The sequence below is a fragment of the Schistocerca americana genome, chromosome 4, assembly GCF_021461395.2.
Source record: "Schistocerca americana isolate TAMUIC-IGC-003095 chromosome 4, iqSchAmer2.1, whole genome shotgun sequence".
Classification (NCBI taxonomy): Eukaryota; Metazoa; Arthropoda; class Insecta; order Orthoptera; family Acrididae; genus Schistocerca; species Schistocerca americana.
The window spans coordinates 540,346,999-540,361,791 of record NC_060122.1 but is presented as its reverse complement, the minus strand read 5'-3'; the positions used below and the strand labels follow the sequence as shown (position 1 = coordinate 540,361,791).

The 14,793-nt window shown below is 42.7% G+C and overlaps 1 protein-coding gene across 1 annotated transcript in view; it reads left to right on the top strand.

The window, feature by feature from the left end:
- LOC124612550 (valine--tRNA ligase) overlaps window positions 1-14,793 on the top strand; it is a 208,721-nt gene that overhangs the window by 14,194 nt on the left and 179,734 nt on the right. The window contains exon 3 of the mRNA XM_047140825.1: window positions 3,033-3,160. Coding sequence (XP_046996781.1) covers window positions 3,033-3,160 — 128 coding nt within the window. The remainder of the gene's footprint in view (window positions 1-3,032; window positions 3,161-14,793) is intronic.

Below are 14,793 nucleotides of genomic sequence, written 5' to 3'. Positions count from 1 at the left end.
AGATCGATGACCTAGCAGTTTGGTCCCTTTCCCCTTCTTTTAAACCAACCAACTAACTCAGGTTCACATTAGTTCATGAAGTCAGTTACACAGAGAAAAAATATTCAGTAAAGGTTTCCTACCACATTGTCTTTTTTAAGTTAATTGCTAAATAATTATTCCGAGGGGGATGAGACAGAATGGAGTGGGGACCCCAACTGTGTGTCACACTACCAGTGGAAGTTGTAGATTGAGAGGATGCATCACATAGCCATACATTTATGGAAGCTATTGTTGGAAATAAGTTTTCCAGAAATGCTATCTACAAATAGTCTGATGCTGAATCAGTGAACAATATGTCAAGCAAAAGAACAGTCCATAAAATTATCTAAAAGGTAGGCTCAACAGTTTGTCTATAGTAACAAACAACAACAACAGAGAAAGAATAGTTTCTGAATTGCTGTTGATTAAAAAAAACAGGCTTCGAAAATCCATGTTAGAAGACCAACTCGACATTTTGGCTTCGATCAATATTGAAAGTGAGATTTTTAAGCAACTAAGTTATGAAGAGTCCATAAGTAGCTTCATTAGAATTAAATGCAAGTGCAAACTAATTAGCCAGTATAGTTATTTAAATAATTTTAAGGATGATTATTTGGGAAAGTATTCTATTTGAAATAAATATGAATAAAATTTACTTGGCAGTTACATTTGTTTTGTTAACTTGGGTTCGCCTTTCATTTAGTTACTTAGTTTCACTTTCCATGGATCATTTTATGCGATAAATCGTAACAATGTGGAATGAGTCATTTCACATTCATGTGACAAATTAATTTGTAAATCTGGCTACATGCTGAACATTTATAAGCATAGGTGTTTGCCTATAGTGATGGATTTTTTATGAATCCCAACTTTTTATTCTTTTTTTAAAAAATATGGTTGTTCAGAGTGATCTTGATAATTCGTATTGAATATATAAATGGTTTATTTTTTTTTATTTCGCAATCTAATCAGTTATCAAATCACAAATTGCATGGTAGAATTTTGTGCAATTAAATGATAAACTGTAAATACTGTGTTGTAGATTTTTAAATGGATAATTGCTCTAAGTGTCATTTTTGCAGGTTAGTTGTCACAAAATTTCCCCAAGTAATAATCACACTACAGTTTCAACCTTGGTGTATATAGATTCTGACTCGAAATTGTCTTCCATTGGCCTCTTAATCTTTGCAGAGACAATTGCCTCTTTCCTTACAGTTACACAACTGATTCCACTGTGAATTCTGCACCATGCACACCTTACAAACACCTACTCCAGCCCCATCACTGGCAAAATGTGCAACATTGCAGTAAATACACAGAGACATGTGAAATTACTCATACCATTTACCAGCTAATCTAAGTCCACAGTACAGATTTTACATAGTGATGCCCACGATCAAACTGGTACATTATGGTTGTTAATGAATTAGTGGATATCCAGTAATCCAGTTGTTGTGCACACTCTACTCTACACTATGACTCCTTGAGTGCCTGCAATACCACACTGGCCATTTATATCCTCTCATCCAACAGTTTTCCCGAAAAAACTATGCACCCTTTCGATCGTGTCTTCTATGTAGATCCTACTCTTGCTGTGCACTCCTTTTTTTTCATGTGGCATTCAAGTATTATTTCCTTTCATCCATATTTTTCTTTTCCTTTGTGTTCCTTCTGTCAAATTCATTGCTTTTACTTGTTACACTTTGTATTAATTGTTCATCTTGCTATTCTTTCAACTACACTTATATTTACTCCTTAGTCTATCACTACCTTCTACAATCTTTTAACTGAAGCTGACGCAGTGTTTTTATTGTTTTGCTATCTTTGACCTCCCGATTTATCTCGTACCATTTTCTTTATTCTGGACACACTTCCTCATCATACTTTGTGGATCCCTCTGAACCTGGTTTCTGGGTTACCTGTGCCATTGTTGCATTTTCTCTCTTCTCTTCAAAGAAGGAACTGTTGGTTTACCCAGCTAGAAATAGTGTTTTTTGTTATTTGTTTGTTTCCTTTCAAAGAAGGAAACCAATAAAGTATTTTTCGTTATTTTTTTATTTGTGTTTAATTTAAATAGTAGTTCCATAGTTAAACTCTGCTGTTTTTATTTTATTTATTTATATTTAATTTTATGAGACTGGTTTTGAGTTCATATCTCCATTCTCATGTCCCCATTCTTGTGAAACTAAAACCTGGCATAATCACTGGTCAATCGTGAAAAATTTTTGTTTTTCGGTTTATTATGTGGAGCAAGGTGAAACAGTAGTTAGGACACTGGACTTGCGTTTGGGATGAGCTGGGTTCAACTCCCAACTGGGTATCCAGATTTAGGTTTTCTGTGGTTTCTTAAATTGAGTTTTGTGAATATCTGGATAGTTCTTGTCCAAAAGACACAGCTAATTTTGTGAGACTTAGCCAATACTGTTTAGTCATTTTACTTTGTTCGTATTCTTTCTGCATAGATTTTTCCTTCTATATTCGTTTTTACTTTTCATTCGATCACTACCATACTCAAAAGTGGCACAGTTTTGAGTTGTGCTGCCTGAAGGTAATTAATGGACATCCCAGTAGTTTATGTGAATTTAACTGGTTTATTTAGTATTTCATAAGAGTTTGTTGTAAACAGCTTTAGGGGACAGACATGGGCAAATTGCTTGATGAAAGGCATTTCCAGTCCAATAGAAGAGTTAATTTAGAGATTCAGTATTTGATAAGTTTTCTGTCTCCATTGTAGGACCTATACAAGAGAAATAAAGACTGCCTGAAAACATTGATGCATGTGTGAAGACAAACAGGCATATATTTGCATTTTATAAGAGAATTACATAGGGACCAACATTTGATGGTACTACAAACACTCTGAAAAGCACAATTTCTTCACTATGATTATGTAGAATATTTCATTATTAAAGTAATAATAGGCTTGTTTACAATTAGAATGTATATTTTATATACTAAAGAATGAAGCTTTAAAGTGTACCAGTTTTAATCTCTCTTCATTCTTCCAATAGCAAGAAGATATATTAGCAACAAATCCAAAAGGAAAGTTTGTGATGATAATTCCACCTCCCAATGTTACTGGATCTCTTCATTTAGGACATGCGCTGACAAATTCTATTGAAGATGCCATTACAAGATGGTGAGTGTAAAGTTCAGTTTGATAATTATTGAACAATTTTTCTGAGTTTCACATTTCAGTCACATAATATTTATCTTAGTTGTTGTTGTTGTTGTTGTTGTGGTCTTCAGTCCAGAGACTGGTTTCATGCAGCTTTCCATGTTACTCTATCCTGCCACTTCATCTCCGAATAACTACTGCAACCTTCTGAATCTGTTTAGTGTGTTCATCTCTTGGTTTGCCACTACGATTTTTACCCTCCACACTTCCCTCCAATACTAAATTGGTGATCCCTTGATGCCTCAGCATGTGTCCTACCAACTGATTCCTTCTTCTAGTCAAGGTATGCCACAAATTCTTCTCCTCCCCGATTCTATTCAGTACCTCCTCATTAGTTACATGATCTACCCATCTAATCTTCAGCATTCTTCTGTAGCTCCACATTTCGAAAGGTCTACTCTGTTCTTGTCTAAACCATTTATTGTCCACGTTTCACTTCCACACATGGCTACTCTCCATACGAATACTTTCAGCAAAGACTTCCTGACACCTAATTCTATACGCCACGTTAACAAATTTCTCTTCTTTCCTTGCCATTGCCAGTCTACATTTGAGCTTTCCCTTCTTTGCTTAGAATTGGTTTTCCATCTGTATGGTTTTCATACATGTGGTTCTATTTCCTCCAGAGGTCTCTTTAATTTTCCTGCAGGCAGTATCTATCTTACCGTTGTGATACATACTTCTACATCCTTACGTTTGTCCTCTAGCCATCCCTGCTTAGCCATTTTGCATTTTTTGTTGATCTCATTTTTGAGATGTTTGTATTCCTTTTCGCCTGCTTCATTTCCTGCATTTCATATTTTATCCTTTCATCAGTTTAATTCAATATCTCTTCTGTTACTGAAGGATTTCTACTAGCCCTCGTCTTTTTACCTACTTGATCCCCTGTTGCCTTCACTATTTAATCTCTCAAAGCTGCCATTTCTTCTTCTTTCTTCCAGTTTACCCAAGTTTCATCTCCTTAAATTCCTATCTTTTTGTAGCGTCTTCAGTTGTAATCTGCAGCTCATAACCAGTAAATTGTGGTCAGAGTCCACATCTTCCCTGGAAATGTCTTACAATTTAAAACCTGGTTCCTAAATCTCTGTCTTACCATTATATGATCTATCTGAAACATTTCAGTGTCTTCAGGTTTCTTCCACTTTTTACAACCTTCTTTCATGATTCTTAAACCAAATGTTAGTTATAATTAAGTTATGCTCTGGGCAAAATTCTACCTGGCGGCTTCCTCTTTCTTTCCCCTCAGGGGGCTCGCAGTTCTTCCGTGAGTTCGTGCTCGGCACACACAGGGCTCCGAGCTATTGCAGCCAATTCTTCCTTCCCTGGCTACATTTCCTTCACCCTGCCCTCCTTCCCTATCCTCTCTCCTTCCCCTTTGCTCCCTCCTTCCCCTCTTGGTGTTCTGATTTATATCAACCTTGCTGTCCACCTGGTTTGCTGTATTGATTGCAATTTTGTTCCTTTTGCCTGTTCTTTCATCCTTTCTGGTGTTGGGTAGGTCCCTGTTTGAGGTTGGACCTCCACTTCTGAATTTCCTGTTTTGAGTATGAGCCATTTGGGGAAGAACTCTCTCCCTAGCATCTGCAGTGTAGATTCCTCTCCCCCCTTCCTTCTCCCCTCTCTTCCCCATTGTAGCCTCCTTCCACCCTGCTATGTCACCAGCACTTGTAGCCAATCCGTGTGATGGGGCTGTTATGTACCCATGTGGCTGAGCCCCCTGACAACACAGGGGTCACACTACTAATACCTGAGCTGTTTCCTCTGCGTGTATGCCAAGGAGTGGTTGCTTATCTTTGGGCATTGGAACTCCTGGCAATGGCCACGTGCCAGACGGCCCTTTCTTTGGCTGGATGGCACCCATGGGGAGAGCCCCTGGTCAGAGTGGGTGGTATCAGGGCAGATGCTTGGCATATGAACTATATCAAGCTGTAGAAACCTGGCCATTCTCCAACAGCTATCTCTTCGAATGGTGAAGGATCATTCAAAGCTTCTTCGTATGACCCAGCAAACTTCCCTTCCCTCGCTACCCCATGGGAGGAGGGCCAGGCTCACCATCTTGGGCTGAAACATATTCCCCATTACCTCGTCAGCCCTAGTACAGATGGGGGCACATTCACCGCCACAAAGACATTGTTTTTTGTGGAAAGTATCGAGGACAAGTTTGGTGAAGTGGAGTCTCTTAGTAAGATGCGGTCGGTCTCCGTGTTGATCAAAGCTGCTTCTGCCACCTAATCCCCATCTCTTCATGCCTGTGTTGTCTTGGTGATGTCCCAGTATCTATTACTCCTCACCAATCTCTGAGTATTGTCCAGGGAGTGGTTTTCATAGAGACATCTTCCTGCAAACTGAAGAGGAACTCCGGGCTAATCTGGAGTGGCGTGGCATTCATTTTATTCGACATGTGCATAAGGGTCACAAAGGTAACCGCATCGATACTGGTGCCTTTATTCTGGCTTTTGAGGGGGATACCCTCCCAGAATAGGTCAAGGTTACAGATGTAACATTAACCCGTACATCCCTCCACTAATGCGATGCTTTTGGTGCTTGCGTTTTAGGCATATGTCTTCCTGCTGTACGGCGGACCCTCTGTGTGCTGACTGGACACCCAATCCATGAGGGAAGCCCCTGTGTTCTGCCACCTGTGTGTGTCAATTCGACTTTTGCCTGTGTTACTTCATTTCCTCCTCCTACCTCTTCCTTACCCCAGCCCCATCACCCTCCGCTGCAGCTCCTGAGACCTCCCATCCGGGAGCAACTCCTCCTCCCCAGCAGAAGTAGTGCCCCCCTTCTTTGGCACCTGCTGGTGATCAGGCTCCCACCCAGGACCCCTCTGCCTGGCGTCTCTCGGGCCAGAGGACTCCTATCACCACTTGGCCACGAGACGTGCCATCTGTGCATCCCAAGGCCACCCATTCTCTTTCGGTTTTAGATCTTGCCTGCCCTCCTCCACCTCAAAAAGAGAAGATGAAGAAACGTAAGGGCCCACCTGGTGCCTCTTGGAGGTGCCATTTCCCTCCTTGCAACATGAGTCTGATATCTTATTTATGAATGTCACCCCATCTTTGTCAGTGACGACTACTGGCCAGATGACATGACCACCTCTTGTCTTCTTTACGTCTAACCTGGACTCTCACCACACGATCATCCAGTGGAATTGAATGAATACTATTGTCACCTGACAGAAATGCAATATTTTGTCTCCTCCTATTCTTCAAGAAACACATTTCCATGATGACCACTCTCCAACATTTCGTGATTATCGGGTGTTGTGTCGGAACTGTGCTGGCCTCCAGGGCAACATCGAGTGGGGTCTGCACTTTGGTTCCGTCTGATGTCATTAGTGACTGGGGCTTCCATAGTCCCCTTCCAATTTTTATCTGTGAGTTTTTATCTCACTGGCTTTTCCAGGTTCGAGTTGTCACTTCACTCAGCTCCCCTCGAATTCAGGAGAACGGTATCCCACAGGGTTCTGTGCTAAGTGTCACACTCTTCCTCATTGCCATCAATGGGCTTGTGATATCTGTTGGGCATCTGGTTACACCAGCATTGTACAACAATTTTTGCATCTGGTGCAGCTCCCACTTGGTAGCATCTGCTTAGCACTGGCTCCAAGGTGCCATCCAGCAGGTTCAGTTTTCTCCCTCCACAACACAGGTTATGCATTTTTGTCATTGACCCACAGTACACCCTTATCCATAGCATTATTTAAGCAACCAGCTCCTCAATGCTGTAGCACAGTCCTGTTTCTTGGGCCTTATTTTTGATAACAATCTGACATGGCTGCCCCACATTCGCCACCTAAAAACTACATGTATGCGGAAACTTAGTGCTCTCCAACTCCTGGCCCACACATTTTGGGGTGTGGACCGTTCCACTCTTCTCCATCTTTACCGTGCTCTGGTCTTGTCCAGAAAAGTTTATGGTAGTCAGGTTTATGGCACAGCAGCTCCTCCCACTTTAAAACTTCCTGAATCTGTTCACCATTGTGGAGTGTATCTGGCTGTTGGTGCCTTTCGCACTAGTCCCATTGACAGTCTCCTCCCAGAAGTGGGGATGTCCCTTCTACAAAAGTGTTGGAGCCAACTCCTGGTTCCTTATGCAATCACCATTCGTCAATTCCCTGACCATCCCCTGTACCCTGTGCTCTTTGCCAACGAGGGATGTCTCCCTTTTTACACCCGCCCGCGGGTATGATTGCTGGTTGGCATGTGTCTCACTTCCCCCTGTTGGGACCTCCATCTCCACTCACTGGAATGCACCCCGTGTCTTTCCTCCCACATCCCCCCTTAGATGGTGCCTAGACCACGGATTAGGACCGATCTATTCCAGGGTCCTAAGATCTCTGTTGCTCCTATGGTTTTCTGGCATCTTGTATGTGCCTTCCTTTCAGAGTTCTTTTACACTGACGGTTCTAAGACAATTGATAAGGTGGGATACATTTTCATGTCTCCTACTGGCCTCGAGCACCATTTACTGCTGGGATCACATAGTGTGTTCATAGCAGAGCTTCTAGCCATTCACAGAACCCTCCTTTTCGTTTCTCAGACCTCCGTTTGCAGTGTTTTAATTTGTTCAGACTCAATGATCAGCCTGCAGGCAATTGACCAATGCTAATCTTGTCACCCTTGGTCTCTGCTATCCATGACCTTCTCTCTGCCCTTGGTTGTGCCGTCTGCTCAGTTGTCTTTCTCTGCGTACCAAGTCATGTGGGCATCCCAGGGTTTGGCTAGAGAAACAGATACTTACCCCCACATCCTTTCATGATTCTAGCTGCGGATTTGTGGATCTACATCAAATCTCTCTTTGCCCAAAAGTGAAATGACATCTGGTGCACTACTGCTCATAGCAATAAACTCCGCACTGCAGTTTGGCACTCTTCCTTCTGCTCCTCTCCAATGGAGTCTACTGTTTTATGCTGTCTACGCATTGGTCATACCCATTGTTTCCTCCTATGTAACAACCCAGCCCCACATTTCAGTTGGGCTGTTCGTGCCAGGATCCTCAGCTGAGAAACCTAGTGCAACTGACTACTGCACTTGAGATGGCATGGCTCCACATTCCTGTAGGTATCTTCCAGAACCTCATTGACTCTCTCCCTGCATGTCCCACAGTGGTTTTCCCAGCAAAAGGTGTTATTGACAGGTAGTTACTGTAACTGGACAATGTAGTATCACACTTTTCAGGCCAATTATTAAAGCCCAAGTTACAAAATTTTGTTTGATTTACATGGCACCAAGGAACTTATTGCTTCTGATGGATGAGAACTGTCACCATGGAATTTGCCAAATGTATGTTAAATGAGAAATATTGTCTTCGATTGTGATTTACAGTTTCTTGTAATTCTACACAATGTACTGTTAGATGAAAATTTAAATCATCATCAAGTGTATAATTCTGATGAAATGGCACTTCGGGTTTCATGATGAACACAGACACAATTACCCCCCTCTTTGCCACGAATAAATCTGGTAGCCATAATCTGAAAAGGCAAAAGTAAAAGCCTGATATAGTTCAAGCATGTAAATATACACTGAAGCGTCAAAGAAACTGGTGTAGGCATGCGTATTCAAATAGAGAGAGATGTAAACAAGCAAAATGTGGTACTGTGGTCGGCAACTCCTGTATAAGACAAAAAGTGTCTGGCGCAGTTCTTAGATCAGTTACTGCTGTTACAATGGCAGGTTATCAAGATTTAAGCAAGTTCTAACGTGGTGTTATAGTTGGTGCACTAGCAATGGGACACAGCATCTCTGAGGTAGCGATGAAGTGGGAATTTTCCCATATGACCATTTCAGGAGTGTACTGTGAATATCAGGAATCTGGTAAAACATCAAATCTCAAACATCGCTGTGGCCAGAAGAAGGTCCTGCAAGAACCGGACCAATGACGACTGAAGAGAATCGTTCAACGTGACAGAAATGCAACCCTTCCACAAATTGCTGCAGATTTCAATGCTGGGTCATCAGCAAGTGTCAACATGCGAACCAGTCAACAAAACATCATCGATATTGGCTTTTGAAGTTTAAGGCCCACTCGTATACCCTTGATGACTGCACGACACAAAGCTTTATGCCTTGCCTGGGCCCGTCAACACCGACATTAGACTGTTAACTGGAAACATGTTGCCTGGTTGGTCGAGTCTCGTTTCAAATTGTATCGAGCGGATGGATGTGTACAGATATGGAGATAACCTCATGAATCGATGGACACTGCATGTCAGCAGGGCACTGTTCAAGCTGGGGGAGGCTCTGTAATGTTGTTGGCTGTGTGCAGTTGGAGTGATATGGGACCTCTGATACGTCTAGATATGACTCTGACAGGTGACATGTGCGTAAGCATCCTGTCTGGACACTTGCAGCCCTTCATGTCCATTGTGCATTCCAATGGACTTGGGCAATTCCAGCAGGATAGTGTCCAGAATTGTTATAGAGTTGCTCCAAGAATGCTCTTCTGAGTTTCAACACTTCTGCTGGCCACCAAACTCCCCAGACATGAACATTATTGAGCACATCTGGGACGCCTTGCAACATGCTGTTCAGAAGAAATCTCCACCGTCTCGTACTCTTACATATTTATGGAGAGCCCTGCAGGATTCATGGTGTCATTTCCCTCTAGCACTACTTCGGACATTAGTCAAGTCCGTGCCAAATTGTGTTGTGCACTTCTGCGTGCTCGCGGGGGCCCTGTACTATATTAGGCAGGGGTATTAGTTTCTCTGGCTCTTCACTGTTTAATCATTACAGTTCATTTACATTCATTCAAAGAATATTTGGATTACATGTGAACATCTCCATAAAGTGGTCTCAAGAAGACTTTGATATGTCAGTAAGAAAGCACCTTTAGATCATGTAAGTTGAGAGAAGCAGCTCAACTAATCTTTGATCACTATCAAGCTCACCTACCTGTTGATGTGTTGTAGTCATAAGATGGAAAATAAAAACTTTTGCCTACATGCACAGTGGCATTAATGTAGCCACTGGATCAGGGCATCGTACAAGCATTTAATACTCATTGTTGTTATGAATTTTTCACTTCAATAGTAAATTCAGGTGAGGAAATGGAAACATTCATCAATTTTTATACGTGAAGAATGTTGTATATTCAGTAGGCCTGGCATGTCTAATGATCAGTCTTACGACTAGTAGGAATTGTTGGAACAAGTGTCCCATTGAAGGAAATGCAACAAATGAAGAATGTAGTGACACAGGTTTCAACATTAAGAGCATTCAGTCAACACATGACACTCTGGAGTGCAGTATTGATATTGAATGCTTGAACATTGGGCAGTCATTGACAACGAGGCTCCAATTTCAGAGGTCATGGTTGATAGTATTGTTATTGATTCTGTACGAAATGAGAGTGGTACAATGGTTTGAGATGAGGAAGAAGAAGAGAACATAGATGATGATCCCAGCTTACATAAACTATTTGATAGTATTAATAAAGTAATTATGTGAATGGATAGGTAAAGTGAACCAAACCATATTTAGTTCTTGCACCTGATGAACAAAAGCAATATTCACAAAAGAAAAAAAAAAACTGACTTCTTTAAAGCAATAGAAAAATGAATCTATAGTAGCTTGGAGACGGTGTTGTAAATAATCATGTAATTTGTAGTGTATTTTAAGTGCCATAGTGCAGTACATTATTTTATTGGAATTACTATAGTGCTATTTTTTGGTTACTGTTTGAGTGAAGTTTCTGAGCTACCCATGCATAGTTTGTGATTCCACAGCTCACTCTTGACATACTATAGTTGTGCTATAATGTGGGGGTAAATCAGTCTTTCAACAACTGCATTATATCTACTGTGTTTATGGATCATGGTACATTTTTTTCATTTCATTCATTTACACTTTTTATTCTGTTTTATAATTTTTTTCAGAAGAATCACATATAGGTAAAAAAAAAAGTGTGGTTCTTCATGTGTCACAGTAGTTAGCATTACAACAGCATTGTATAAATGTTGTGGATGTCTTTAATGAAAGCAGACCTCCAGCACAATTATGCTATTACCTTTTAAACCATTTGTTTTTGTGTAATAGTAGATGTGGTCCCTAGACAAGTTTGCCTCTTTAATAACTGACTTCAGTGTCAGGACACATGGCCATACATGAAGGGGTCAGTAGAAGAAAGTGCTAACCTAACTGAACGTAATTTGAATTACTATATGTTATATGCTAGTAAAATTCAAACGTAGGAACATAGGTACAGCAGGGTAAAACAATTTTTTTTCATAACTTGGTACCAGTATGTGGTGCATTTGTGTACACAATGCACAACATTTTCTGACTAATGCTTATTAAAGTGAGTGTTAGCACTTTCTTCCAGCCCCCTGCGGGTCTGGGGATTGGAATAGGCCCGCAGTATTCCTGCTTGTTGAGGTGACTTTTTGGCCCTATAAGTTCAGGACCCATTTTATGATTTGATCTGTCACTTTCCAAATTCTACAGAAGTGCATACCATATGGGGAAGGAATCTTTATGTGGTGCACCAGTTATCTGCAGTGCCATTATATTTGATCTCCGGAACCTCTTCTTGTCATTGCTTTGTATCTCCACCTGCAGTTCAACTATTTGGGCGAGGACTCTTTCTGGGGTACATCATTTTCTTCCGTTGTCTCCTGTCCTCTTTCGCCCCCATGACAATATTGGATATCTGTGCACCCAATATCCAACACGATAGCCAGTCCGTTGTGGTGGGGCCGTCATGTACCAGTTTGGTGGTAGCCCCCTGACAACATAGGTATCACACTGCTTATGCCTGAGCTGCAAACTCCCCATGTATGCCAAGGAGTAGACACCCGTCTTCTTTGGGCATCAGGACTCCTGGTAACGGCCGTCATGCCAGGTGGCCTTTTGCTGTGGCTGGGTGGTGCCCATGGGGAGAGGCCCTGATCAGAGTGGGTGGCATTAGGGTGGATGACCAGCAATGAAACGGACCAAGTTATCGCTTCCTGGTGACTGTACGGCGCCGGCAGTCTTTTAAGAAGGGAAAGATCGAATACAATGTTGACAGGTATGACCCTAAAACGTTTCCCTCACTCGCCTTTCCATGGGAGGAATGTAGGGCTACAGAAAGAAAAGAGCCACATTCGCCTTGGCATTTAGTCTGCAGCAGAATGGATGGGGACTCCTTTCTACCTACGAAGCCTCAATTTTTTGTTGAACATCGTGAGGATAAGTTTGGGGAATTGACATTGCTGTCCAAGATGAGAAATAGTGCAGTCTTGATTAAGACAGCATCCCCGGCCCAGTCCCGGGCCTTACTTGCCTGTGACCAACTGGGTGATATTCCTGTTTCCGTCATTCCCCATAAACGCCTCAACATGATCCAAGGGATTATTTTCCATTTCCTCTTGCAATCTGACGATGGGCTCCGCACCAATTTAGAATGGCGAGGTGTTCATTTCATCCGGTGCACTTACAGGGGACCCAAAGACAATAGGGTTGCTATTGGTGTCTTCATCTTGGCCTTTGAGGGTGATTCTTTGCCTGAAAAGGTCAAGGTGATGGTTTACCGCTGTGACATTAAACCATACATCCCTTCCCCTATGCGGTCCTTTACATGCTGGAAGTTTGGGCACATGTCTCCCCACTGCAATTCCAGTGCTACATGTTGAGACTGCAGAAATCCACTGCATCCAAATACTCCATGTGCATCTCCTCCCACTTGTATCAGCTGTGGAGAGCACCACTTCCCTTGCTCACCAGACTACAAAGCACTGCAAAAGGAGAGGAAAATAGTGGAGTACAAGACCCTGGGCCAGTTGACTTACCAAGAGGCTAAATGTAAATTTAACAATTACACCACATTGAGTTGACTTCCACACATGCTGCAGCTATTTTCAACATCACTATCACAGGTGATGGTAATTCCACGCTCTGTGTCTCGAACAGTGGGCCGTTTAGGCCACCAGAATACATGTGCCCCTTGGCGTTAGGGGGCAAATCTTCTTCTGTTGCTCCCAAAGCATCTACTTTGGGAGCAATATCCCCTCAAACTCAGGGGACATCAATTCCCCTCCCCCCCTTCCCCAGTCGGAGAAGAAACAGCGTTCTCTAGCTCCACTCGGGTGGAAGGGGTCTCTTGGGACTCTCTCTTCCAAGGTCTCCACCAATACCACAGCGGACACTCTCCAGTGCTTAAAGGAGCCAAAACCTGCTGGACAAAGAGCTTCACGGTCTTCCACTGTGCCTGAAGCTGCTTCGGAGGAGTCCTCTATGCAAGCCCCTAAAGAGAAGTGAAAGGCCAAGCAAACCCAGAAGAAGACTGCTAAGAAACAGGACCCGGTAGCTCCAACACAACCACCCCTTCCGGTTCTGCATCTGAGGATGAGGTGAAGATTTTAGCATCCCCTGAGAACCTGGATCTCACTGATGCCTCATCCACAATAGGAATGGATACCAATAGTCAATCAGATAATGTCATCCTACAGTGGAATTGCTGCAGTTTTTTCCACGACATGGCTGAGCTACGGCAACTGTTAAGCCTTACACCTGCTTTCTGCATTGCCTTCCAGGAAACCTGGTTCCTGGAAATGTGGACCCCTGCCCTCCGTGGCCATAGGGGATATTGCAAGAGCCGTAGTGAATATAATAGTGTATCAGGTGAAGTGTTTGTGTGTATGTCCTGAACTCAGTATGCAGTGAACCTGTGCCCCCTTCAAACCATTCTTGAAGCTGTGGCTGTCGGGATAACGATGACGCAGGAATAACTGTCTGCAACGTTTATCTTCCTCCAGATGATGCAGTACTGCTGATCATATTGGCTGCACTGATTCATCGATGCCGTAAGCCTTTCCTACTTTTGGGAGATTTTAACACTCGTTACCCCATGTGGGGTCACACCATGCTTACTGGCCGAGGTAGAGATGTCAAAAATTTACTGTCTCAGTTCGAACTCTGCCTTTTAAATACTGGGGGCCCCACACATTTTAGTGTGGCTCATGGTACTTACTCGGCCATTGATTTATCACTTTGCAGTCCAGAACTTCTCCCATCTGTCCACTGGAGAGCCCACGATGACTTGTGTGATAGTGACCATTTCCCCATCTTCCTGTCACTCCCTCGGCATCATGCCCATGGACACCTACACAGATGGACTTTAAACAAGGCAGACTGGGAAGCTTTCATACCTGCCATTACTGTTGAATCTACCCCACATGGTAACAATGATGTGGTGGTTGAGCGAGTCACCAGAAAACGTGATCCCTTGCTCTTTAGGTTGCCCATGCTGAAAGACCGTACCTTAGTGGTTGCTGGAAATCGCTGAGGCCATTAAAGAGCGTAGTTGGGCTCTGCAGTAAAATAAGCAGCACCCTTCCCAGGAGCACCTAATAGCTATTAAAAGGTTCCGTGCCCGCGTTCGCCAGCTTATAAAAAGATGGAAAGAGGAGAGTTGGGAGAGGTATGTCTAAACCATTGGGTGCCATATGTCATGTTCCCAAGTCTGGTTGAAGATCAGATGTGTTTTTGGCTACCAGACACTGACAGGTGCCCCTGGCATTCATATAAATGGAGTGTTATCTACTGACGCAAATGCACTTGCCGAGAACTTTGCTGCACACTGTGCTCGTGCCTCTGTTTCAGATA